The sequence below is a fragment of the Panthera leo genome, chromosome B3 (genome assembly GCF_018350215.1).
Source record: "Panthera leo isolate Ple1 chromosome B3, P.leo_Ple1_pat1.1, whole genome shotgun sequence".
In the NCBI taxonomy this organism is placed as follows: Eukaryota; Metazoa; Chordata; class Mammalia; order Carnivora; family Felidae; genus Panthera; species Panthera leo.
In genome coordinates this window covers 58141001-58167701 of record NC_056684.1, presented here as the reverse complement: position 1 = coordinate 58167701, position 26701 = coordinate 58141001, and the positions used below count along the sequence as shown (strand labels likewise).

At 38.5% G+C, this 26701-nt stretch overlaps 1 protein-coding gene across 4 annotated transcripts; it reads left to right on the top strand.

The window, feature by feature from the left end:
* Window positions 1–7648: 7648 nt before the first annotated feature.
* Window positions 7649–26409, top strand: SPATA5L1 (spermatogenesis associated 5 like 1). 4 transcript variants are annotated; one of them, XM_042942140.1, is made up of 8 exons: window positions 7649–9051; window positions 10510–10695; window positions 15613–15771; window positions 18639–18848; window positions 19364–19556; window positions 23422–23552; window positions 24468–24593; window positions 26123–26409. In XM_042942140.1, exons 1-8 carry the CDS (start codon window positions 7957–7959, stop codon window positions 26288–26290), a joined length of 2268 nt encoding a protein of 755 aa, XP_042798074.1. In that variant the 5' UTR covers window positions 7649–7956; the 3' UTR covers window positions 26291–26409. The 4 variants fall into 4 exon arrangements, with proteins under 4 accessions (XP_042798074.1, XP_042798073.1, XP_042798076.1 ...); XM_042942139.1 differs by having other exon boundaries at window positions 19364–19588; window positions 23418–23552; XM_042942142.1 differs by lacking the exons at window positions 24468–24593; window positions 26123–26409 and having other exon boundaries at window positions 19364–19588; window positions 23422–23546.
* Window positions 26410–26701: the final 292 nt, after the last annotated feature.

Below are 26701 nucleotides of genomic sequence, written 5' to 3'. Positions count from 1 at the left end.
TAATCACTCTAAGAGGTATGCTCAGGCTAGTGAGGAAACCCACAGCAGAAACACTTATCTCAGAGGAGAGAATGCCTCAAGGAAAGTTATCAACTTTAAAGTGATCCAAAATAGAATTTTAAAATAAAGTTTACTAAAGTTTATCAAAGTTTACAACTTTCCTTGAAGCCAGTATGAAGAAAACATTTTCAGATAGTGTCTCCCCTATTCCTGTATACAGGACTTCTTTCTGGCTCAGTCTCTAAGATTAGATCTTACATAAACTTGAGTCCACTCTTTGACAAGTTTGAGTGTTTGAAAGATCTAGGATTCATGAAGATAGATATAACCCCTAAGCCAGTCAAAGTATAGTAGTTTCCTGACTAGATTAATATAATGGCAATGTGAGGAGGGACTGGAAGGGTGGAGTTTAGCTAGGAAGCTGTTGTAATAATTGGAAAAAAGTGATATGAATTTCTATTGATAGTAGAAGAGAAAAAGGAAGATGAATGTTTAGATAAGTCAGGAGCACATGAGTTTCCAATTGGCACATTACAGTCAACCTTAAGATACAAATATTTGAACATTAGCAAGGATTCTGGGAACAATCCTGAAATTTAACAGACTCTTATAAAAATTAGTTTAACTGAAAATTTTAAAATGTCAAAAGGGGGAGAGATGAATGATAGAAATGGAAGAGGGGTAGCCTCAGACAGGAGCAAGGACATCCTTCTTGAAGATTACCCTTGAGGCCTACCTGAGTCTGCCCTGAATAGTGTCTGATGTGTTTGGATAGAACAAAATCTAACATACACAACAAGTCACCAGACTCTGTTCTCTAATTTCAATCAAATTCAATTCAACAAATATTTGCTGAGTACAAATATATTCCAGCACACTACCAGATATTTTTAAAAGTGTACCACAAATATTTTTAAAGTTAGTTTCTATCTTTATGTAACTTATTGTATACTCAGGGTAGTAATAAAGTATCTAGCTAGAAGAGAAGTATGAGTAATAAGTGTTCATCTATTTAGAAAAAATTGGAATGTAAGTACCAAAGATATGGTTAAAAAAAAAAAGTAAAACATGCGTGCGCACACACACACACACACACACACACACACACACCACAAAAAGCTAGCCTCCTTTTAATTTCTCCAGTGTAGCAATCATGCTCCACCCTCGGGGCAGTGGCATAGCCCTTCCTCTAACTAGCACACCCTGCCTCCCATCCCCAATTCTCCTGCCTGGCTCCTTCTCTTCCTACAGGTTTCAGCTTAAATGTCACTTCCTCAGAGAGACCTTCCCTGACTCCTATGTGAACTGGCCCTTTTCTGTTTTATTTCTTAACAGCAATTTTCATCACTTTTAACTATCTGGTTTATTCACTTTTTGAGTCCTTTAATGTATGACTTCCACACTAAACTATAAATTTCATGAAGGGAAGAATTACCTTTTTTTTTTTTTTAACCATCATACACTAAGACTCTGGGACAGTAAGTGGCACAAAGTAGGTGTTCAATAAATATTTGTTTAATAAATATATGAATATTGTTACTTTCATTAGTTGAATAGTTTGAACCAACATCAAACAGGATAATTATCATAAAGACTTAACTTCTAAAAAATGATGAAACAAGTAGTTTCTGAAAAATTTGCAAGAAGAGACTTTGCAAATGGTGTTCTGTGAACCATAGTCTGCAGGTCATTTGTAGTCCAGCCAAGATTTCTAATGGCTCTAATCACTTCCTGACTCTGGATCTTGCAAAGAATAATTCTAGTCTTGATATATGAGAACGACTAAAGATGTCCAATTTTAAAGAACAATTTTAATGATGTCCTATTTTAGAGGATTTTCATTATATACTTTAAAATAAGAAACTGTTTGGCATATTAAGTATCTGTGGAAATAAGTCATTTGATATACCTACATGAACATGTTGAGATGAGAGCATTTGCAAATATGCCTTTCCAAGTGTGGTTAAATGATTCTCTATACTTATCGGTTACAGCTCATAATCATTACTACTGCTCAAGTATATTAGAGTTGAATGTAACATGTTCATAATATGAAAATGGAAACATAAGAAAGATTAGCATATGACTAACTTAACCATTTCCTTTAAATTTTTTACAATTATGGTATTTCACATCCTGAAATACATTATTTAATATGTAATATTATTGATGCTGAAGGCATACAATAATGTAGAGTCATTATTCTAAAAAACAAACAGTTCTGGGGTGCCTGGGTGGCTCAGTCGGTTAGGGGTCCAACTTTGGCACAGGTCATGATTTCATGGTTAGTGAGTCTAAGCCCCACGTCAGGCTCTGTTCTGACAGCTCAGAGCCTGGAGCCTGTTTTGGATTCTGTGTCTCTGTCTCTTTCTGTCCCGCCCCTGCTCGTGCTCTGTCTCTCTCTGTCAAAAATAAATAAACATTAAAGAGAAAGAAGTAAATAATGAACAGGTTCCAACTACTTCTTTTGAATTTTAGACTTATTGCTAATGAAGAATGTTTACAGTTAATTTAATATTAAACAGATTGTAACCTTGAATGTAGCAACTAAAATGAAGAGGAATTATTTGTTAAATGCATCTCTTCAGGGAAATCTCACAAAAGATTTTGTTTAGCCAAGATATTTGAAACAACTCAGAGCTATAATTATTTCTAGGCTATCGCAAGATAAATTCATTTTGTTTGGATTTTGATCCACTAATAAATTTGGATTGGGGAGAGTGTCATTTTGATATTTAATACAACAATTAAATTATAACTTGGAAAGTGAGTTCCAAATGGCCTGAAGCATGTAGAAATTATGTGAAAAATAAGTAACGTATAGACCAAAGACCCTTTCATACACCTGGGTGTGAGTCTTGGGAAATCTAACAGTCACAGATGAGAATTCCTCAGTATCCACAATCCTATAACCTTTGTGCTTGTTTGGTTTTGAACTCCCTCTAGTGGTTCAACCTTTTGGTGCTTCAATTGGTACTCTTCAGTTCATAGAATCACCAAATTTGGGGTCATATTAAAAACAAATAAGAAAAAAAAAAATAAAGCAAAAGAACCACACGACTACTATTAGAATAGTTTTCCACAAGGAGAAAACTATGTCACTAATTATTAAAATACTTGTCTTTTATCATTGATAGGATATATGTAAACATTAAGATAGTTGAAATAATAGTGTTGGAAATGGTTTGACCTAAAGGGAAGGGACACCGTGAATTTCACCGGCTGACTGGAAAAGCTGGTTATAATTCTGCTGAGAGTGTGTGGATAAGGGTCGAAGGTCCAGAAACAGGATTCCTGGATGCTTTTGTTTGCAACCTAAGGTGAGAATGGGAACTTTTGGAGAAGGGTAAAGTAAATATTTTCTGGGCATATGGGTCCTACAAGTCAGAGAACCCAAAGCAACATGTATTTTCCTTTACATCAAATGCAGAAAATTCTAACATTGATTTAACTTTACTTACCTCCTTATGTTGGCTTTGGTTATGCCTCTTAGCTGTAGCATATAAAAACTCTTCATATAACCATATAACCTTACTCAAAATATGAGGAGGAAGACTCTTATGTTCGTTCCATTAACCTTTCACTTTCTGGACAATTCTGCACTGCAGATATATATAAATCTAGCAACTCTTTTATATGACAGCCCTTCACATATTTAAGACAGTTATCATTTTCTCATTAAGTCTTCTCCCCCCGCCTTTTTTTTTTTTTTTTTTTTTTGATCTTCAAAGCTTCTTGGGACCAGAATAAAAGAACATCTGTGATAGAATAACTTGATGGGCATTATAGCCACCCCTACAGGGGTCAGTGAAAATACTGGCTTTTTATTTCAGAAAATACAAAACTTTTCTTGACAAGTCTTACTTTGGAGTCTTTGTTCTCCAAACAGGCAATAAGATTAAGAAAAAGAAGAAAATGGTATGTAATGGGTGGCTTATCCAGTTCAGAACCTCTCCTAGGTATGCTATTTCCTGATTCCTTTTAAGTTGTTCCAGCACTGGAGCTGGAAACATACAGCAGGAGACCAAATACGTGAATGTGGAATCTAGAAGTCAGTCATAGTGTCTGCCCTGAGGTTTGAGTAGAATAAAGGGAACTGGCATTGGTCTTAAGATCCCAGATCTCACAGTACTTTCTATTGAGAAGACATTTCTAGAAAGTCCATAATAGATTATTTGTATTAGCAGAAAGAAACCCACCAGCCCCCAGTGACTTACGCACTCTGTCTGCAATCTCAGTTTTGTAATAAAATAAGTTTGGGGTGCAATGAAGTGGAAAAAATAGAGGTAGAGAGATGTGAGTAAGATAAAAACAAAGCATATTTTCTTGACCTTGAAAGATCTGGAGCCCTTTTTCCTGAGCAGAATTTAAAAGGATAGGAAATGTATTCTAGCTGATACAGAGGAAGAATAATAATCTAGAACAAATACTGCTAATGTCCATACTACCCAAAACAATCTACACATTTAATGCAGTCCCTATCAAAATACCAACAGCACTTTTTCACAGAACTAGAACAATCCTAAAATTTGTATGGAACCACAAAAGACCCTGAATAGCCAAAGCCAAAGAAAAACAAAACTGGAGGTATCACAATTCCAGATTTTAAGTTATACTACAAAGCTGTGGTAATCAAAACAATATGGTACTGGCACAAAAATGGACACATAGATCAATAGAACAGAATAGAAAACCCAGAAACAAATTCATAATTATATGGTCGATTAATATTCAACAAAGGAGGCAAGAATATGCAATGGGAAATTTTGTCTTCAACAAATTGTGTGGGGAAAACTGGACAGTTACATGTAAAAGAATGAAACTGGACCAGTTTCTTACACCATACACAAAAATAAACTCCAAATGGATTAAGGACCTAAATGTGAGACCTGAAACCATAAAAATCCTTAAAGAGAGCACAGCCAGTAATTTCTCTGACATTGGCCATAACAACATCTTTCTAGATATGTCTCTAAAGCAAGGGAAACAAAAGCAAAAATAAACTACGTTTGATTGGGACTACATCAAAATAAAAAGCTTCTGCACAGCAAAGGAAACAATCAACAAAACTAAAAGGCAACTCTCTACTGAATGGGAAAAGATATTTGCAAATGACATATCCAATAAAGGGTTAGTATCCAAAATATATAAAGAGTTTATACAACTCAACACCAAAAATAAATAAATAAATAAATAAATAAATAATAATAATCCAATTAAAAATGGGCAAAAGACATGAATAAACATTTTATCAAAGAAGACCTATAGATGACGAACCGACACATGAAAAGATGCTCAACATCACTCATCATCAGGGAAATGTAAACCAAAATCACAATGAGATATCACCTCACAACTGTCTGAATGGCTAAAATAAAAAACACAAGAGGGGCGCCTGGGTGGCTCAGTTGGTGAAGCATCCGACTTTGGCTCAGGTCATGATCTCATGGTTATTGGTTCAAGCCCCACATTGGGCTCTGTGCTGACAGCTCAGAGCCTGGGGACTGTTTCAGATTCTGTGTCTCCCTTTCTCTCTCTCTCTCTCTCTCTCTCTCTCTCTGTCCCTCCCTTGCTCACACTCTGTCTCTCTCTCTCAAAAATAAATAAATATTAAAAATTAAAAAAAAACACAATAAACAACAAGTGTTGGTGAAGATGTGGAGAAAATGGAACCTTCATGCACTGTTGGTGGGAATGTAAACTGGTGCAGCCACTGTGGTGGTTCCTCAAAAAATTAAAAATAGAACTACCCTCTGATTCAGTAATGACTCTACTGGGTATTTACCCAAAGAATATGAAAACACTAATTTGAAAGGATATATGTACCCCCTATGTATACTGAAGCCTTATTTATAATAGCTAAATTATGGAAGCAACCCAAGTGTCCATTGATAAATGGATAAAGAAGATGCGGTACATATGTACAATGGAATATTCAGCCATAAAAAGAATGAAACCCTGCCATTTGCAACAACATGGATGGAGCTAGAGACTATAATGCTAAGCAAGATAAGTCAGAGAAAGACAAATACCATATGATTTCACTCATATTGGAATTTAAGAAACAAATGAACAAAGGGAAAAAAAGACAACCCCCCAAAACAAACTCTTAACTATAGAGAACAAACAGATGGTTATCAGAGGGGAGATGGGTGAGAGGATGGATAAAACAGGTGAAGGAGATTCAAGTGTACACTTATCTTGATAATGATAAGCACTAATATATAGGATTGTTGCATTACTATATTGTACACCTGAAACTAATATAACACTGTATGTTAAATATACTGGAATTAAAATAAATTCTAAAAAAATTTTTAAGTTAAAAAAAAGAGTAATCCACTATGTGGAAGGGAGAGGAACAGTGGGAAGAGAAGAGCAGGCAGCAGTCTTAATGATGTAGACCACCATCATCTCTAATACAGGCCTTAGTACTGCTGTGCACCAAGAAGACAATAAACACATGAACAGAAGAGTTTATAATTGTTGTCAAAGAACATTCAGAGAAGTGTAAGGAAGGAGCATTCTCTCTCTGCCTTTCAAGATCTTTCTGCTAGACTAAGAATTAAATTTACACAAGACCAATTAAGAAGGGGAGAAAACCCAAAGTTTTATTGTTACGTATGCAGAGACCCAATAATGAAATTGAGACATAAAGAAATGACCAATGCAGGCAGTTTTTATGCTTCTTAGACAAAGAGACAATAAATTTGTGAGGAATTGACAGGATCTAAAAAATGCTTGGGAGTTTTTTTTGTTTTTTGTTTATTTTGAAAGAAAGAGATAGAGCATGAGCAGAGGAGGGAAAGAGGGAGGGACAGAGAGGAGACAGATCCCAAGCAGGCTCCGTGCATTCAGCACCGAGCCCAATGTGGGGATTGAACTCAAATTGTGAGATCATGCCCTGAGCCAAAACCAAGAGTCTGATGCTTAACTGACTGAGCCATCCAGGCGCCCTGGAAGCTTTAATTAGTAATGAATTCTAAGTAGAATTTGGGCTGAGGTAGTAGATTAGTAAAAAAGCAACAAGGTTTATTTCTACAGCTTTCTCAGTTTTTAAGTTCCTACTTCTTACTACCTTTCACATGGGAGGTTTATTTCCTGCTTTCAGGGATACAGAGGAGAGCCTGAGTGTCCTTGCCCCAAGTAGCTTTAATTCAAAATAATCAGTGTGCCATTGTGGTACAGTTTACCCAGCCTGCCCTTGCTCCCTACAGGAGTAAGGAATCTGAACAGAATGTATTGGTGTGCCACAAATAGGTTAGATGGCCTGGTTTTCCTTCTTTTCTCTCTCCTGGGGATTTAAAATGCTACCCTGTGCTTCTCTTTTGCAATCCTGGTGCTTTTCCGTAGGAGGGGCATGCCTGGATCTTCAGAACGTTAGAATCCACATTCATCAGAGGTGCCAAGTTTTTCTCAGCTACTCTAAGTCACCTTAGATATTAGCACCAGAGCACTCCAAAATATTTTGCCCACCAGGACAGTTGAGGTTTTTTCACAAAATACAGCCTCTAAGATGATAGCCCAAAAGTACTGGTGGTGATGCTCGGCTCTGAGAGCCAGGGAGAGCATGCTATGCGGGGGACTCTCTAAGTCACCGGTGTGTGTATATATATATATATATATATATATATATATATATATATATATATATGCTTAATGGCCTACTGAAGCTAGCTTACGCAGCCTCCCAGACACCCATAACTAAAGCCTTTTCCTTAAAGTTCTGGAATGGGCCACTGAGTTTTGTTAAATCCAACACCACAACACCGACAGCCACAGCACAGTCTAAATTCCGATTGGCCCTTTCCGCTTCCGCTCAGGGACTGGCAACTGAGGGCCATCACTGACGCATGCGCGTCACCTGTTTCCGGCCGAAGAGCGGGGTGTTCCCGCTTTCCCAGGCCGGGTGGAATTCCTATCCCACTTTCCTCGGCTTGAGTTTCTCTGTGGGCAATGGCTCCGGACTCAGGTCCCCTTCCTGAAGAGCCGCTCTTAAAGGTGCTACCCTTAGACGCTAAGGACAGGGGCACTCAGCGCTGTCGCTTGGGCCCGGCCGCCCTCCGCGCCTTGGGCGCGCACTTGGGCTCGGCGGTGAAGATCTCTCTGCCTGACGGCGGCTCCTGCGTCTGCACCGCCTGGCTGCGGCGGGACGGAGCAGACGGCTTTGTGCAATTGGATCCGCAGTGCGCGAGCCCCGGGGCGGCCGTGGAGGCTTCAGTGTTCCGGGGGAATCTCCGCTTAAGCAGCCTCCGCCTGGTGTCCTGCCCGTCGCTGCGGCACCTCAGTGTGTGGCCGGTGTTGCGGGAGGGGGCGGGCGCGCCCGGTGCCTCGAATCCAGCCGCGGTGCTGGAGGTGGCGCAAGAGCTTCTCAGGAACCGACCTGTCTCCCGGGGCCACGTGGTGACCGCTCCGCCGGGCGCCCCGGGTCCTGTAGCCGCGCTGCACATCGTCAGCGGGGCGCCCAGCCCGGATCCGGCCGGGCTAGTCACTCCTCGCACCCGCATCAGTCTCAGCGGGGTGCCTCCGTCGGAAGCGGAGCCGCGGCCCGAGGTGCCCTTGGGGGGCCTTTCGGAGGCGGCCGACTCGCTGCGGGAGCTCCTCAGCCTGCCGCTCCGCTACCCTCGCACCTTGGCGGCCCTGGGGCTGGCAGTGCCTCGCGGGGTGCTCCTGGCGGGTCCCCCCGGAGTGGGCAAGACTCAGCTAGTGCGGGCGGTGGTCCGGGAAGCGGGCGCGGAGCTGCTGGCAGTGAGCGCCCCCGCGCTACAGGGCACCCGGCCCGGGGAGACCGAGGAGAACGTCAGGCAGGTGTTCCGGCGCGCGCGGGAGCTGGCCAGCTGCAGACCCACCCTCCTCTTCCTGGACGAGTTGGACGCCCTGTGTCCCCGGCGGGGCGGCCCACACCGAGCCCCCGAGAGCCGAGTGGTGGCCCAGGTGTTGACGCTGCTAGACGGCATCAGTGGGGACCGCGAGGTGGTGGTCGTGGCATCCACCAACCGGCCGGACGCTCTAGACCCAGCGCTGCGCAGACCGGGGAGATTTGACCGAGAGGTAAATAGGCGGGGCCAGTCAGACCTCTGTTCCTGGAACCTCGGCCTCTTCTGGCCTTGATTGGCTTCCCCTAGGCGGTTGCCACTTAGGTTGGCAGTCGGTGAGGCTGGAGTGGGGCTTTGTGTGGTGCAGAGAACCTGTTCTCTGTCCTTGTGTGTGATCTGTGAGCCGGGACCTGTTTTTCCCGAGTCAAATTGAGAAGCAAGGTGGCCTTTAGGGATGAGTTTTGTTGTGCAGGTCCTGAAGATGAGTACCACCAGTAATGTTAATTTTTTAGGGAACTAGTTCAGCTATAAGTGTATTCAACTCTTATGGATTTGGAATGAGAATTAAAATTAGGATAGCTTCAAGAAATGAATGTGTTGAAATAAAAAGGGAGAAGTCGGGGAAGAACTAAATCAAAGCAGGCATTAATTCTTCTGGACTTATTCATTCCTTGTCAGGACACCAGCATCCTGACCCACAAGTGAGAAATCACCCACAATTGCTCCCTGAGTTGCCAGAAAGATTGAGTACTCAAAAGCTGAACTATTTTACAAGCTTTAGTCTCAAATTGATTCCTGATTAAATAGTTTGAATAGTGGTTAATTTAAGTGATATTTGAACTTTGTGTTAGGAATCTAAAGAGACAGATGATAATTGCACACTTTAGCTTAATCTGTGCAGAACTTGAGCACATTTGTTTCTTTTTTGCATCATCTAGTACTTGTCTCCTGAATAAAATCCGTAAGGGCAGGGACCTAGACTATCTGGTTTACTGTTGCACCCCTGGCTGGTAGAACTTGGGAAGTTGTAAAAAATAACAAAATGTTGTTAAATGACATACAGAGGGCCTCTGATTTTATGGTGGTGTGAATGCCATAGTCATTCAGTAGGAAACGTATTTTGAATTTTGATCTTTTGCCAGGCTAGCAATATACTGTAAAATGCTCTCTTGTGATGCTGGGCAGCCGCGAGATCATGAGGGTAAACAGCTGACACGTTGACAACCGTTTTGTACTCATCCAAACATTCTGTTTTTCACTTTCATACAGTATTCAATAAATTGTATGAGATACTCAAAACTTTATTGTAAAATAGGTTTTGTGCTAGATGATTTCGCCGAACCACTGGCTGATAATGTAAGTGCTCTGAGCATATTTAAGTAGGCTAGGCTAAGCTGTGATGTTCAGTACGTTAGGTATATTAAATGTGGATAATTCCACTTACTGTAATTCCAACTTACGATGCATTTATTGGGATGTAACCCCATCTTAAGGTGAGGAAGATCTGTATGTAATTTTCATTGTGCAACTATCCAGCCAGTGTTACTCCTCTGGAAAATTAGGATTTTAATATATTCAGAATCTATGGCATCCTTAAGAGTACATAGTTGTAGTTCCAAATTTGCTCAGTAAGTATACACCTTTGAGAGGATATGTGTAAGCTTTAATTTCTCTTTTTTTGCTTTGCATATAGGTTGTCATTGGGACTCCCACACTTAAACAAAGAAAGGCAATACTCCAGGTGATTACCGCAAAGATGCCCATCTCCAGTCAAGTCGATTTGAGCCTCCTTGCAGAAATGACAGTTGGTTATGTTGGTGCGGACTTGACTGCACTTTGTAGAGAAGCTGCCCTGCACGCTCTCCTTCATAGTAAGAAGGTAGGAAGCACTGATTTATGACTGTGTATGTTGGCCTTTTCATTAATATAGCAAATTAATTTGGGATTAAACAAGTGGTAAGTACATTTTTTTGGAACTTTTGATACCTTCCACAGTTATTTCTTACCTGTATTTCTACCTCTCCGCTCCATGGGAATAGCATAAGACTGAAGGTGGGGATAGAGGGCTGAGTCTTCCAGGTCTACCAGGACATTTTCCCTCATTGCCAAAGGAACCGCCTAGTGCAGAAGCCCAGAGCAGCTAGGGAAAAGATAGCGTGGCCCCCAGAAGAATCAAATGTATTTCTTTTTAATTTTTGGTTTTGTTTATTTTGAAGCAATTTCAGACTTAGAGAAAAGTTGCAAAAACAGTACAAACAATTTCTATATGTGCTTTACCTGGATTCTCCAAATGTAGCATTTTTCCAGTTTTGCTTTATCCTTCTCTCTTCTGTGTTTTTATATGTATGTACGTACATATATATTTCTCTTCATATATATGTCATATATATGATATATATATGTCTAGTGTGTGTGTGAAACATTTGAGAATGTACTGCAGCCATGATGTCCCTTTAACCTTAAAATCTTAAGTATATATTTTCTAAAAACAAAGACTTGAACCACAGTATAATTATCAACATGAGGAAATTAACACTGACATGATACTTTTGTATAATCTCTGTAGACCTTATCCAAATTTGACTCTATCCTATTAATTTCCTTTCTAGCAGAAATTTAAAAAGGAAAAAAAATAGTAATCCAAGATTACACATTGCATTTAGTTATCCTGATTTCTTAATATTCTTTAACCTAGAACCATTTTTAGTCTTTTATGGCTAACTTATTAAGACTACAGGTTATTTTTTCTATAGACTATTCCTTGATTTGGGTTTCACTGATGTTTCCTCATGATTGGATTCAGTTTTTGCATTTTTGGCATAAGGGTCACAGAAATACTGTGTTCCCATTCCATCTGTTTTTTTCCTTATTAATAAATATTTTGTAGGGAAAATAAACTTTTCTTTTCTTTTTTTTTTTTTTGAAAGTAAACTTTTCTAACCCAGGAGAAGATTGGGCACCTGGAATTTTTCTCTAAACTTGTCTTTGACATTGAAATCTTTAATTCATGACTACTTTTCTTTAAAATATTTAAGATGTTAGCTTTAAATATAATAGTTTTCAACACTATGGATTGAAAAATCTCTTCACTTTGTATGTAATAAGTAGTCATTAATCCCTAAACCCCTTCAGAAAAAAATTAATTTCAGCACCCTGAGGATTCTAGGACAAAGTTTTCGATCTCTATTGTAACTATTATAACATTAAAATTGCCTTTAATCTGGTAATTTTTAAAAACCAGTTTTTAGTTTGTTTAAATTATAAAAGGATGACTTATCAGCCAAGGTTTGGAAAACCTTTTTACCTATATAATTTACATCCTTCCTCATTTCCATTTATTTTTACATGTACTCTGAAGGTGGGAAGGAGTTATGTGAACTTATAAGTTCTCTTCTTCTGGGTTTAGAACCAAAACTGCTTGAAGACTTAATGACACTTCTCATGCATAGAGGTGTGAGAATATATGCCTTTTGAAGGGAGGATGAGAGCACCAGGGTTTGGGAAGGGAGATTTACATTTAGTATTCCCTCTGCTTTGAAGTTCCAGGTTTGACCTTAAACACCCTGGCTTAGGTGGACCAGCCAGCTGCTACTTCAGGAGGGGCCTTCCCAGGCATAGCTACCACAGGTGATGGCTGAGTTCATAAACAACCAGGGGAAGTGGAAGGAAGAAAGGCAAAAAGGAAGAAGGGACAGAGGCATCTGGGAAGGTACTGGCTTCACCTTTTTTTTCTTTACCCCTCTGGCAGCTGAGGGGCTACTGCTGCCTCCATCTATACCAGGACAGACAAGGGGTGCATTGAAGTTTGTTCAGCTTTTTGTGAAGTAATCCCATTAAAGGGTTTGAAATAGAGTTTAATATATACACACACAGGGGAAAGAATTTTATCTGCCTAAAAGGGTTATTAGAATCAAGTGAGATAATATACATATAAGTGATCTTAGTTAGTGTTACTTAAAAATTAGTTAGGGGGTGCCTGGGTGGCTTAGGTCATGATCTCACAGTTCATGGGTTTGAGCCCTATGTCGGGCTCTGTGCTGACAGCTCAGAGCCTGGAACCTGTTTCAGATTCTGTGTCTCCCTCTTTCTCTGCCCCTCCTCTGTTTGTGTTCTGTGTGTCTTTCTCTCTTTCAAAAATAAATTAACATTAAAAAAATAATTCAGGTACCCAATATCTAATACTCCTAGCCAATTAGGAAAAAAAACTATTAAAAAAATTATTTAATAGTTTTCTTTGTGAGAAATTAAACAAAATAAAAATATTATAAAGAAAGTAAAAATTGTATGAAATCTCACCTCCCAGAGATTCTAATTTTTAGGAACATTGTTGAGAATAGCTTTCTCTCTCTCTCTCTTTCTATATATGTATGTACTTATATAATCTTATATAAATGGGATAGAATAGTTTCTTGTTGAAAATGGGAATTTTTGGGGCGCCTGGGTGGCTCAGTCAGTTAAGCCTCCGACTTCAGCTCAGGTCATGATCTCGCGGTCCGTGGGTTCGAGCCCCGCGTCGGGCTCTGTGCTGACAGCTCAGAGCCTGGAGCCTGTTTCAGATTCTGGGTCTCCTTCTCTCTCTGACCCTCCCCCATTCATGCTCTGTCTCTCTCTGTCTCAGAAATAAATAAATGTTAAAAAAAAATTTTTTAAAAGAAAGAAAATGGGAATTTTTTGACAACTAAGTGTTCAGAATTTGATATGAGGGTAAATCTTAAATATAGTACAGATATTACAAATAGATATTATAAATATAAGCAGTTTTTAACTGTAACAAAAAATCTGTTTCACTACAATGATCAAGGAAATTGCAAGAAAGATTCTCCACAATGTAATCTTAAAGTGAAGGTGGCCTTTCTAAGCATAACATAAAACCTAATGCCAAAAAGGAAATGGTTTACTAATTTGACGATTTGGGGATGGCAAAACAATATATAAACAAAGACAAGACAAAAGACAGACTGGGAAAAAATACTTTGGCCTATGACAAAAAGACCAATTACCTTGATATAGAAAGAATTCTCACAGATCAGTAAGACCAACAATCTAAGAGAAAATGGATAATAAAATATGAACAGATAGGAGACAGTAAAAGGATTACAAGCAGCCAATAAACGTGAAAAATCCTCAACTTTACTTTCTTTAAAAATTAGTCTCTTTCAGTTATTTTTTAACTTTTTATTTTGAAATAATTAAAAACTTTAAGGAAAGTTGCAAAATAGAGAACTCCTGCTAAACCCTCCATCCAAATTCACCAATTTTTAACATTTTGCCAAATTAGCTTTATCATTCTCTCTCTCCTTCTCTGTCTCTAATTGTATATGTGTATACATATTACTTATTTTTTCTGAATCAATTGAGGATGGGTTGCATGCATCATATCCCATTAGTTATCTATTTCCTAAGAACAAGTATGTCTCTATACGTGACCACAATATGATTATGTATAATCATTATATTCATGAAATTTAACACGGATACAAAACGTTATCAAATCTACAGGCCATATTCTTATTTTGGTAGTTGTTTCAATCATCTTAGTATTTTTTCCCCTCCAGTACAGGATCTTGTTCAGGTTAACATATTGCATTTAGTTTTTAGTTTCTTTTAATCTCCAGTACTCCCTTAGCTTTTTTAAATGACACATTTTACATTGACATTTTAGGTCAGTGATTTTATAAAATGTTTTTCAATTTGGGTTTGTCTAATATTTGTTCATAGTCAGGTTCAGGTTATGCATGCCCATTTGGAATACTCCATAAGTGATAGTGTGTCCTTAGGGTAATACACATGAAGGCACAGGATGTCTGCGTGCCCCTCGTTGGTGATGTCTCTCTTTGGTGATTGAGGTGATTAGCCAGTCCAAGTTTTGTCCAGTTTCTCCACTGTATAGTGGTGTGTTTCCCTTTGTAACTAATAAATCTGTGAAGAGACCCTTTGAGATCGTGCTCCTTGGCATACTTCCCTCCCCTTTTTTGTACCCATAGATGATTCTTGCCCCGACAGCCTTTACTTTAAATGGTTGCAAAATAGCTAACCTTCTAATTCCATCATTCCCTCTACCTCACTCTTGATTGAAGAAATTTAATGAACGCAATAGTGGTTACGATTTCCTCTATCACATTGGCAGAAATTTAAAAGTTTGGTGATCTACAGTGCTGGAGAGGTATGGGAAGAACAGCTTTATATTATTGGACAGCTTTGAGAGCAGTGTGATAATACCTGTCAAAATCATAAATGTGCATACTCTTAAACCCAGTAATTCTACTTGGAGGAAATTATATAAAATACTTGAACATGTGCACAAGCACTTTCAGCTGTAGCTTTGTTTTTAATAACAAAATACTGGAAACAACCTAACATTCAACAGAAAGATGCAGTTGAATTATGGTACACTCATACAATGGTGTCAGAAAGAGTGAGGTTGAACTATATTAACTGATAGAAAAGATTTCTAACATAAGTGGCACAAAAGTGCAGGTTAATTTGTACAGTGGGGTCCCATTTATATATCTGTTTGAAAAGATGTATGTGTCCTTACCGTCATAAAACATACTAGTGGCATACACAGAAAGTGGTTGACTTCCTTTAGAGATGTAGTGGGGAGAGCTGGGAGAGGAGAGGAGACTGTTCATTTTTTTTGTATTGTGTGTGTAGGATTCTTTATAATGATAGCAAAATAGATTTATAAATCAAAAGAAGTTTTAAAAAAAAAAAGAAGAAGAAATTGTGCTCCTGTATCACAAAAAGGCCCTGTAATTTTTGGTCTGATTTTGCTTTTTGGGGCATATTTCTTCAGAACCAGGACAACCCGACTATCGATGAAGCAGACTTCCTTGAAGCTTTTAAAAAGATTCAACCCTCATCCTTTCGAAGTGTCATTGGACTGATGGACATCAAGCCTGTTGGCTGGGAGCAGATTGGTGGCCTCGAAGATGTAAAACTGAAGTTAAAACAGGTGATTGAGAGAGTTTGCTTGCGCCAGTAGAATGGTAGAGTTTAAGTGTAACACTTTTGTGATGAAGACAAACTGCACTTGCTGAAACTAATGCCATCCGAACATCTGAATCCAAGGGTTACTTCTCAGTCCTTGTTTAACTGGGCTTCTATAGGTGTCAGATACCATTCATCATATTTTCCTACCTCACCCTTCTCTTGTTTGTTGTTTTCTTTAAAGACTGTATAATCTAGAATGGAGTGAGCAGACTTTTTCTGTAGAGGGCCAGAGAGTAAACATTTCAGGTTTGGTGGGCCATACAGTCTTTATTGCAACCACTCAACTCGGTATTCATGGCATGAGAGCAGCCAAAGACAATATGTAATCACTACTTGCATTCTGATGGAACTTTTTTTATGGACACTGAAATCATAATTGTCACACGTCACAAAATATTCTTCTGATTTTCTTTTCAAGCATTTAAAAATGTAAGAGTGGTTCTTAGTTTGTGGGTGGTACAAACACAGATTTTTAGTTTACAGGCCCGAGTTTGCCCTGGGACTGATAAAAGCACAAAGTTATAATACACAGTATGGCCTGGGTGGCTACGGTTCTCACAGTGGATGCTAAGGAGCACAACTCTCCAGATCCTCTCACTGGCACTGCAGTTTCAGAAATTAATTTTGTTCATTTACCTTCAGGTGATCCTGCCATAAGGAACTAGATTTCTCTAACCCCATACAAAAGACTGATGTATAAGTGTCACTACAATTTATTCATCATAACTAGAAGCTATGTCTACAGTGAACCCTAGAATCCTTGTGTCCGTGGATCAGTGCATTTATAACATTCCCTAATTTTTTACATGCATTGTCTCATTTAATCTTCACAAAGTGCGTGAGAGATCAGCCACACTTCCTGTTGCGAACACTATTTCTTTAGCTTTGAGATGTTAAGCTTTCTTGCCTTTCTGAACATTCCATTCCTTAATGTTGCCATAAGTGTTAGTACTCCAAGCTCCTAGGAATCCTCTTTTTGCATTCTGTGAGTCCATGATCTCAATATCCAGGGCTTTCGCTGTCCCCTGAAAACAGTTAACTCAAAAATCTTTATATCCAACACAGATAGTTCTTTCGATCATCAGAGCTACTTAGCTGTCTGCCTACCAGGTAACTTCCAGGAATCTCAAACTCAGGACATCCATAGCTCAGCTAATCAACCCACCCTCCACACCTGGATTCTCTACCTCTGTGAATAAAGCCAGCAACCCATCTCCTAAGTCAGAAACCTGTCTTCTAAATGCAGGGGTCGTGCCATATGTGCACATAAGTTCCCCTTTGGATTTAGAACATAGTCCCTGCAGGGGTGCCTGAGTGGCTCAGTCAGTTAAGCATCTGACTTCAGGCTCAGATCATGATCTCAGGGTTCACAGGTTCAAGCCCCGCATTGGGCTCTGGGCTGACAGCTTGGAGCCTGGAGCCTGGAGCCTCCTCAGGTTCTGTGCCTCTCTCTCTCTCTCTACCCCTCCCCAGCTCACATTCTGTCTCCTTCCTCTCTCAGAAATAAATAAAAACATTAAAAAAAAAAAAAAAAAGACAGAGAAACATGGTCCCTGAATAAAAGAGTTAATTTTATGTTTCAAATCTATCCCTTCCAGTGCCTGTGACACATCCAGCCTTACTATTTTTGTAGTCAGAATTATTGCAAGAGACTTCTAACTGGTCGCCCTGCTTCTGTTTATTTCTTTCCAGTCCATTCTTCATCCTGCTTCCTCAGTGCTGACTAAAACTTTCAAGGCTTAACACAATCTGACTCCTACTTCCACTTTCATTCCATTACTCCTTGCTTCCCCTATTCTCCTTTCTGTTACTATTTACTGTTGGGATGAATAAGAGTTTCAAGTGTCTCTGTGTGTATTGTTCCTTCCGGTGGAATGCCCTTTTCTGGCCTCATTGTTAGTTTACAAGCCTGCCTCCCCAACTAAAATCTGAGTTCCCTTGCTCCGGGGATCTTATCCTTTTTTAATAGAAAGACAATACATCAGTAGTTAAGAGTTTGCACTTCCTGATTTACATTGCCTGGTGGGGGGGTGGGGGAGGGGGACAGCCTTAGTTCTGCTGCCTCACTAGAAATAAGACCTGGGTGAATTACTTCACTGTTGTAAGTCTGAGTTTCTGCATCTATAAAAGTATGATGACAATAAAACCACATACTCAGAGGTAATGGGGACTTGTTTACTATTTAGTTAACATTTGTAGAATGTTTACTTTGTGAAGGTGTCATTCTAGGTATGGGAATTTAAGTGGTAAACTTTATTTACATTCTAGCAGGGCAGAATGACAAACCCAACATGGAAAAATAATAATTTCAGATCGTGAATGAGTAAGTGCTCCCAAAGTAAAAGATGGGCAGTAGAATAGATTGGCGGGCGGGGATGGGGGTGGGGTCTGCTTTAATTAAAGTAGTTAGGGAAGACCTCTCCAAGGAAATGACATTTGAGCTGAGACTGAATGATGAGGGATAGTCACACAGATTTTGAAGGAGTGTTCAGGCAGAGAAAGAATAGCAAACAAAGGCCCTGAGATGGGAACAAACTGGGGTGTTTGGGAAACAGGCTGCATAAGGCCTTGTAATAGGAAGGAGTGGTAGGAAGGAGTTCAGATGTGGCTTTTATTCTAATTCTGATGGGAAGTCACCGTAGGATTTGAAGCAGGAAATGATGTGACCTGACTTAGGTTATAAGATCACTGGTTGCTATGTGGAGAGTAGACTGCATTTCCAGCTCATAACAGGTACCTAAGAATTGTTGAGTGAACACTTGAATTTACTGGATCATATCATGTTTTATCATTATACTAAAACAATTGTCTCTTTTTGTGTACTTACAGAGTATTGAGTGGCCTCTAAAATTCCCTCGGGAATTTGTCAGGATGGGCCTGACACAGCCAAAGGGAGTTCTCCTGTATGGTCCCCCTGGATGTGCTAAAACCACCCTGGTGAGGGCCCTGGCCACAAGCTGTCATTGCTCTTTTGTTTCAGTGAGTGGAGCTGATCTCTTTTCTCCTTTTGTTGGAGATTCAGAAAAAGTCTTGTCTCAGGTGTGTTTGTTTATTTTCTCCCATATAGTTAAGTGTCTTTTTGAATTTTCATGATATGCCCTAAGGATAAACCTTAGTTATTAAAAATATTACTGGCCTTTTTTTCAACTAGAAAAGTTATGTATATTTGTTTATAGAAAATTTAGGAAATATAGGAAAGTGTTAGGTAAGAAATCCTTTGTAATCTCTACCTACTGTTAACGTTTTGGTGAATTTCCTTTATTTTTTTGCTTTTGTTTTAAACTTGAGGGCAGATTATATCTTTATCACGATTTTCTAAAATCATCATTTTTAAAACTCCATAGTATTAAATGTTTTGAAAATATGATTTTTAACCTGTACATAATACTCCATTCTTTCTTGTTCTATTTATTCATTCCCCAATTCTTAAACATGTAGCATCTTTCTCTTCTTTTTACATTTTAAAAATTATAAGTAGTAATACATAAAGCATATACTCACTTGAATACTGAGTAATGTATAGCTTTTCAATAATTTTATTTTCCCAACAAAAGGTATTTCGACAAGCAAGAGCAAATACTCCAGCAATTGTGTTTTTGGATGAAATTGATTCAATCTTGGGCTCTCGATCCATCAGCAAAACAGAATGTAATGTTCAAGAGCGTGTTCTTTCTGTTCTCCTGAATGAATTAGATGGTGTAGGACTGAAGACTACAGAGAGAAGAGGAAGTAAATCAGATCAACAGGGTAAATACAAGGAGCTGAGAAAAAACGAAGAGGTATTTATTAGCCAGAATATACAAAACCCAGGCCAATATTAAATACAGTGCATATACACTAGCTTTCCCTATGTGGATTCATCTCATAGAAGGAATTATGTAATTTCAGTTTGGCTGGATGTTTACAGAGCTGCTAAAAATTGTGATTTGGCTAGAAAAGATGAGATAAATTTTATAAGTTATCTTAAATATATATGAATGTGAATTTTATTTTTCCTGAGATTTAGAAACCTAATGTTACATATTGCATAGAAAAGGGGTTTATTCTTATTTTTATATCCTGAAGAACCAGTGTTCATCTCTTTCTAAAAGTTTTTATATGAAACAAAACAAAACATTGTTATTACCAATGAAATTAGTAATTCACAACTTCCGATTTTCTTGAGGAATGGGTTTCCCTGCTTATAATGAAATTAAAATGACCTTCAGAAGCCCCTTCTTCCCTTTCTGAGTCTCTTCCTAGATAGAGTTTGATACCCTTAAATTACCCAACAGATCCGTTTTCTTTTATTCTTTCCTTGTTTTTACTTGTTTCCCAGTTGAAAAATCATTCCACCGGAGAGTCTTATAGCTCTTGAGAAATATATGACACTAGAATCTGAAGGGACCCATGAGATTTTCTAATCAAATTTTCTTGTAACACAGGAATTCCTTCTACAGCATCTGACAGGTGTTCACTCACCTCTGCTAAAATTTTGCAGATACAGGGAATTCACTACTTTGAGAGATCACATTAATGGTGAACTACTCTGATTATTCAGTTCAATTAAAAAGAAAAAAATGTTTTAATTCCAGTGTAGTTAACATAGAGTGTTATACTAGTTTCAGGTATACAATTTGGTGATTCAACAATTCCATGTATTACTCAGTGCTCATCATGATTACTCTTTAAGCCCCATCACCTATTTCACCACCCACCCTGCCTCCTCCCCTCCCCTCTGTTTTCTATAGTTAAGAGTCTGTTTTTTGGTTTGTTTCTCTCTCTTTTTTTTTTTAACCTGTGTCCATTTGTTTTGTTTCTTAAATTCCACATATGAGTGAGATCATATGGTATTTGTCTTTCTCTGGCTTATTTCACTTAGCATTATACTCTCTAGAGTCATTCATGTTGTTGCAAATGGCAGGACTTCATTCTTGTTTATGGCTGAATAATATTCCATTGTATATATACCATATCTTCTTTATCCATTCATCTATCAGTGGATACTTGGGCAGCTTCTGTAATTTGGCTATTGTATGATGCTACAGTAGGGGTGCCTGGGTGGCTCAGTAGGTTAAGTGTCCAACTTTTTTTTTTTTTAATTTTTGTTAAGGTTTATTAATTTTTGAGAGAGAGAGAGAGAGAGAGAACACGCGCGCACGAGTGGGGGAGGGGCAGAGAGAGGGAGACACAGAATCTGAAGCAGGCTCCAGGCTCTGAGCTGTCAGCACAGAGCTCTGCGCAGGGCTCGAACTCACGGACCATGAGATCATGACCTGAGCCGAAGTCGGATGCTCAATCGACTGAGCCACCCAGGTACCCCAAGTGTCCAACTTTGGCTCAGGTCGTGATCTCATGGTTTGTGGGTTCCAGCCCAGTGTCGGGCTCTGTGCTGACAGCTCAGAGCCTAGAGCCTGCTTCAGATTCTGTGTCTCCTTCTCTCTCTGCTTCTTCTCCACTTGTGCTTTGTCTCTGAAAGCTTGTTTCCCTTGCCTCAGGAGACAAGAAAAATGTCGTTACAGCTGATGCAGAGAAATTACTGCCTGTGCTCTCTTTAAGGATTTTTATGGTTTCAGGTCTCACAATTAAGTCCTTAATTCATTTTGAGTTTATTTTTCTGTATGGTGTAAGAAAATAGTCCAGTTTCATTCTTTTGCATGTAGCTGTCCAGTTTTCCCAACACCATTTGTTGTCTTTTTCCCATTGCATATTCTTGCCTCCTTTGTTGAGGCAAAGGCACCATATAATTGTGAATTTGTTTCTGGGCTTTCTATTCTGTTTTATTGATCTATGTGTCTATTTTTGTGCCAATACCATCAGTACCATACTGTTTAGATTACTACAGCTTTGTAGTGTAACTTGAAATCTGGAATTATGATGCTTCCATCTTTGTTTTTCTTTTTCAAGGTTACTTTGGGGTCTTTTGTAGTTCCATACAAATTTTAGCATTCTTGTTCTAGTTCTATGGCAAGTGCTGTTGGTATTTTGATAGAGATTGCATTAAATCTGCAGATTGCTGGGTAGTATAGACATTTTAACAATGTTTGTTCTTCCAATCCATGAGCATGGGATGTCTTTTCATTCTTCAATTTCTTTCATCAGTGTTTTATAATTTTCAGAGTACACAGGGCTTTCACCTCCTTCGTTAAGTTTAATTCCTCGGTATTTTATTATTTTTGCTGCAGTTGTAAATGGGATTGTTTTTTAAATTTCTCTTTCTGCTGTTTCATTATTAGTGTATAGAAATGCAATGGATTTCTGTACATTGAGTATCCTGCAACCTTACTGCATTCATTTATCAGTTCTAGCAGTCTTTCGGCGGAGTCTTTTGGATTTTCTTAATATAGTATCATGTCATCTGCAAATAGTGAAAGTTTTACTTCCTCCTTGCCATTTTTGGTGCCTTTGTTTCTTTTTGTTGTCTGATTGCTGTGGTTAGGACTTTTAGTCCAGTGTTGAATAAAAGTAGTTGAGAGTGGACATCTCTGTCCTGTTCTTGAGACCTTAGGGGAAAGCTCTCAGTTTTTTTTTTATCACTGAGTATGATGTTAGCTGTGGGTTTTTCATATATGGACTTTATTATGTTGGGGTGTGTTCCCTCTAAACCTATTTTGTTGAGGGTTTTTATCATGAATGGATGTTGTACTTTGTCAGTTGCTTTTTGTGCATCTATTGAGAGGATCATATGGTTCTTGTCCTTTCTCTATTGATGTATCACATTGATTGATCTGAGAATATTGAACCACCCTTGCATCCCAGGAATAAATCCCACTTGATCATAGTGAATTATTTTTTTTAATATATTGTTGGATTCAGTTTGCTAATATTTTGTTGAGGATTTTTGCATTCATGTACATCAGAGATACTGGCCTTTAGTTCTCTTTTATTGTGGTATCTTTATCTGGTTTTGGTATCAGGGTAATGCTGGCCTCAAAGAATGAATTTGGAAGTTTTCCTTCTTCTTCTAGTTTGAGAAGAGAATAGTTTGAGAAGAACAGGTATTAACTCTTCTTTAAATGTTTGGTAGAATACCCCTTTGAAGCCATCAGGTCCTGGACTTTTTGAACTCTCAACAAACAATTTTGAATGCTTAGCATTCAATTTGAATGCAAGGCCTTGCCCTGACTGCTTTTCAGTATTTCTTACCTTCATCTAGGATTTACCCATCTGCAGCTTATGTTGTCATATTTCTGCCTCTGGAAAGAAAAATAAATAAAAAGTAAAGTAAATCTCCATCTTCCAGGACATTAGAGCCAGGGTGTTTCATAGCCATACATCTCTACCTGTTAGTCATATGCTTTGTCTTTTCAAGTCATCTACCAATCATTCACTGGGGCTCAGGTACATTCAGTAGGTGTTCTCTGCTGTGGTGTAGGCTTTCCATTGGTTCTCACATGGAGAGATGTCCCCCAGGATTGGCCAGTTCTTTCACCACACACAGAAGGTAGTTCTTTGGTTAATAATTTGTATTTGCATACCTTGAGATCAAGAAGGGGGTATAAGCGTTCCCGTCCCAAGAAAAGGATATGCTTATTTAAAAATAAATGGACCCTTCTTATCTATATTTCTTAAAAATGTAATAACGAACAACTTATTGACATTACTTTTGTGTTGTGTATTTTCCCTCAGTTAGAGTTGCAAGAAGTTTTTAATAGAAATGTCATGATTGTTGCTGCAACAAATAGACCTGATGTATTAGATGATGCCTTATTACGACCTGGAAGATTAGATAAGATTATTTATATTCCACCTCCAGATGAAGAGGTAATTGTACATGTTTTACTCTATGTTAGGATTCTTAATACATCAGTGTTGGAGCTGTAAGGAGCCTGGCAGCATTGAATCCCAAACTGGATATATATGTACCTGGTGTGTGTCTTACACTGGGCTCTGCATTCTTCCTCGCCTGGTGGCCCTTCATAAAGTCATAATTTTGATCTGCTTTTGCTGGATACTCTGGGCATATTTTCAGAGAAACATAAGCCTAAAAGTTAAAAGTAGTTGCCTTATTTCATTATTGTGGCAGACTCAAAATATCAAGCTTATTAGGTATACTCAACATTATTTTACAACTAGAATGGAGGAATCCTAAAATGTCTGGAGAATATTTGTATCTGTATCCTTATTTTACAGTGGGAAAATCTGCCATTAGAGTGATTACACAATGTATCCATAGTCAAAGAATCAGTAAATCTTTTGCCCTTAACATCCACAGCCACCGATAGGGAGAGACTAATGACAAAGAATGAATTTTTTCCTCCCTTCCTAAAAAAAATAAATAAATAAATATTTAAATATCTGTTTATTTTTAAATTATGTCTGGATAAGTCATGTGTTTCCTTCTTAATCCATGTCTGATAACACTATTTGTACCCAAAAGAGGGGATTCATCATGTCTCTTAAAGAAATATATCTACAATCAGCTATTTTAAAAATGATTATAAAAGTATTAGAAATTTTTCATGTCATTATTTTTACCACTGTCATATGAGCCATTGATGAGGTACTCTTTCTTATCTCTTCAGAAGTGATTCTTTCTTATTGTTTCATCATTAAAATATACATAACAATTTCTCTGTAGTATGACAGGAAACACTCCCTTGAAATATTTTAATCTAGCTTTGTGTCACACATAAATGTTATAAGATTATAAACATATTACTTTTAATTTTGTTCCAGGGCAGGCTTTCTATTTTGAAAGTCTATACCAAAAACATGCCAATGGGACCCGATGTTTCCTTAGAAAACCTAGCAGCAGAAACCTGTTTTTTCTCTGGTGCTGATCTTGGAAACCTTTGCAAAGAAGTAAGTTAATTAGTGAAGGAACATATGGTTGAGAACATTTCTTCATTTATTCAGATCTTCATTCACTTGGTAGCATTTACTGAAAGACTGCTATGTGGTGGGCACTGTGGAAGGTGAAACAGATGTGGCCACTGCCCTTCCCTTCCAGAGCTTACAGGTGCATGGCGAGTTGCAGAGAGGCAAATTGTAGTACTCAGTTGGCAACTGAAAATATGTGGTGAATCAGGAAGTTCAGGGTGTTGTGGGACTGAACCAGACTTGGGGGCATCAGAGAAGGCTCTCTTGTGTAAACTGAGATTGGAAGGATGGTGAGACCATTGACCAGGCTAAGGGAGGGGAGAAAATGTGCGGACGACTGGAGTAAGAGATAACATGCCTTTATTGAGGAGATGGACAATGGCCAGATCACACAGGTCCTTGTAAGCCACTTTAAGGGATTTAGACTTTATTTTGAGAGCAAAAGAAGCCATCGTAGGTGTTTCCTTTTCCATAACCTTTTATTAAATATACTGTTCAGGAAAATGCACAGACCATAAGGATATGGTTCACTGAATTAACATAAAATGAACACACTGTGTAACTACCAAGAAAGAGAACATTATCAATACCCCAGAAGCTTCGCTTGGGGCTTTCTCAATCTCTCTCCCAAAAGGGAAGTACTCTTCTGACTTCCAGCACGGGAGATTAGTCTGCATATTTTTGAACTTTATAAAAATAGGACCATACTGTACACTTTTATGTCTGCTTCTTTAACTCAGGATTATGTTTGTGAAATTCATCTGTGATTTTGTGCATAACAGTAATTTGTGCATGCCCATCACTTTATGGTTTATGAATATACTGTGTTCATTCTTTTGAATGTTTGGGTTACGACTTTTTTTTATAAATTGTGCTGCTATGAACAATCTTGTGTATGTGTCTGTATATACTTATAGAGAGAATTGCTATGTTATAGAGTATGTGTTTGACCTTTTCCTTTATGATCAGTGCTGTGTCCTATTTAAAAACTCCTACTCTGGGGTACCTGGGTGGCTCAATCAGTTAAACATCTGACTCTTGATTTTGGCTCAGGTCATGATCTCGTGGTTCGTGAGTTTGAGCCCCGCATCAGCTCTGCACTGACAGTGTGGAGCCTGCTTGGGATTCTCTGTCTCCCTCTCTCTCCCTACCCCACTCATGTGCACATACTGTCTCTCAAAATAAATAAACTTAAAAAAAAAAACAAAAACTACTCTGAGGTCAGGGAGATAGTCTCTCATCTGTAAATATTTTTATGGGCTCATAGTGTATATATTATTATTACAACTTGCATTTTCTTTTTTCCCATTTAAGGCTAGAGTTTAATGTAGAAGAAATGATGATCTATTGAGACAACTTTTAAACACCGTATTTAACTTTTTAATATTTGGTCATGAGTATTGGAATTCTGAGAAGTGGGACTGAGGTTTTTACACTTAGGTTTTGAAGTATTGCCATAAATTGTAAAAAATGAAGCACATTAATTACTTCCTATTGTTTGTCTCTTATAGGCTGCCTTGCTGGCTCTGCAAGAAAATGGACTAGACGCAACCACAGTGAAACAAGAGCACTTTCTGAAATCACTGAAGTCTATAAAACCGTCCTTAAGTCACGCGGACTTGACTTTATATGAAAACTTATTTCAGGAACAAGGATTATCTAACTTAGAGGATTTTTAAAAATTACGTTACATCCCTGCTCAAGGATTAATTGGACTGTGAACTTGCTCTATGATTTGCAACTTCGCATTTTTAGAGTTTGTGTGTATCATTTCCTGTAAATAAAAGGGATAAGCACCTGATAAGCTAAAGTTCATCTTATTTCTAAAAAGTATATGAAAATACCATAATTTGGGAAGAGAGTATATGTATGTTGATTTTTGTAATGGGGATGGTGGTTGCTTTTGTTTGTTTGGGGTTGGTTTTTTTTTTTTTTAAGTTTTATTTATTTTTGAGAGAGAGAGAGAGTGAGTGAGCAGGGGAGGCGTAAAGAGAAAGGAAGACAGAGGATCCCAAGCAGGTTCCATCTGCCAGTGCAGAGCCCAACCTAGGGCTCAAACTCACAAACACTTAGATCGTGACCTAAGCCAA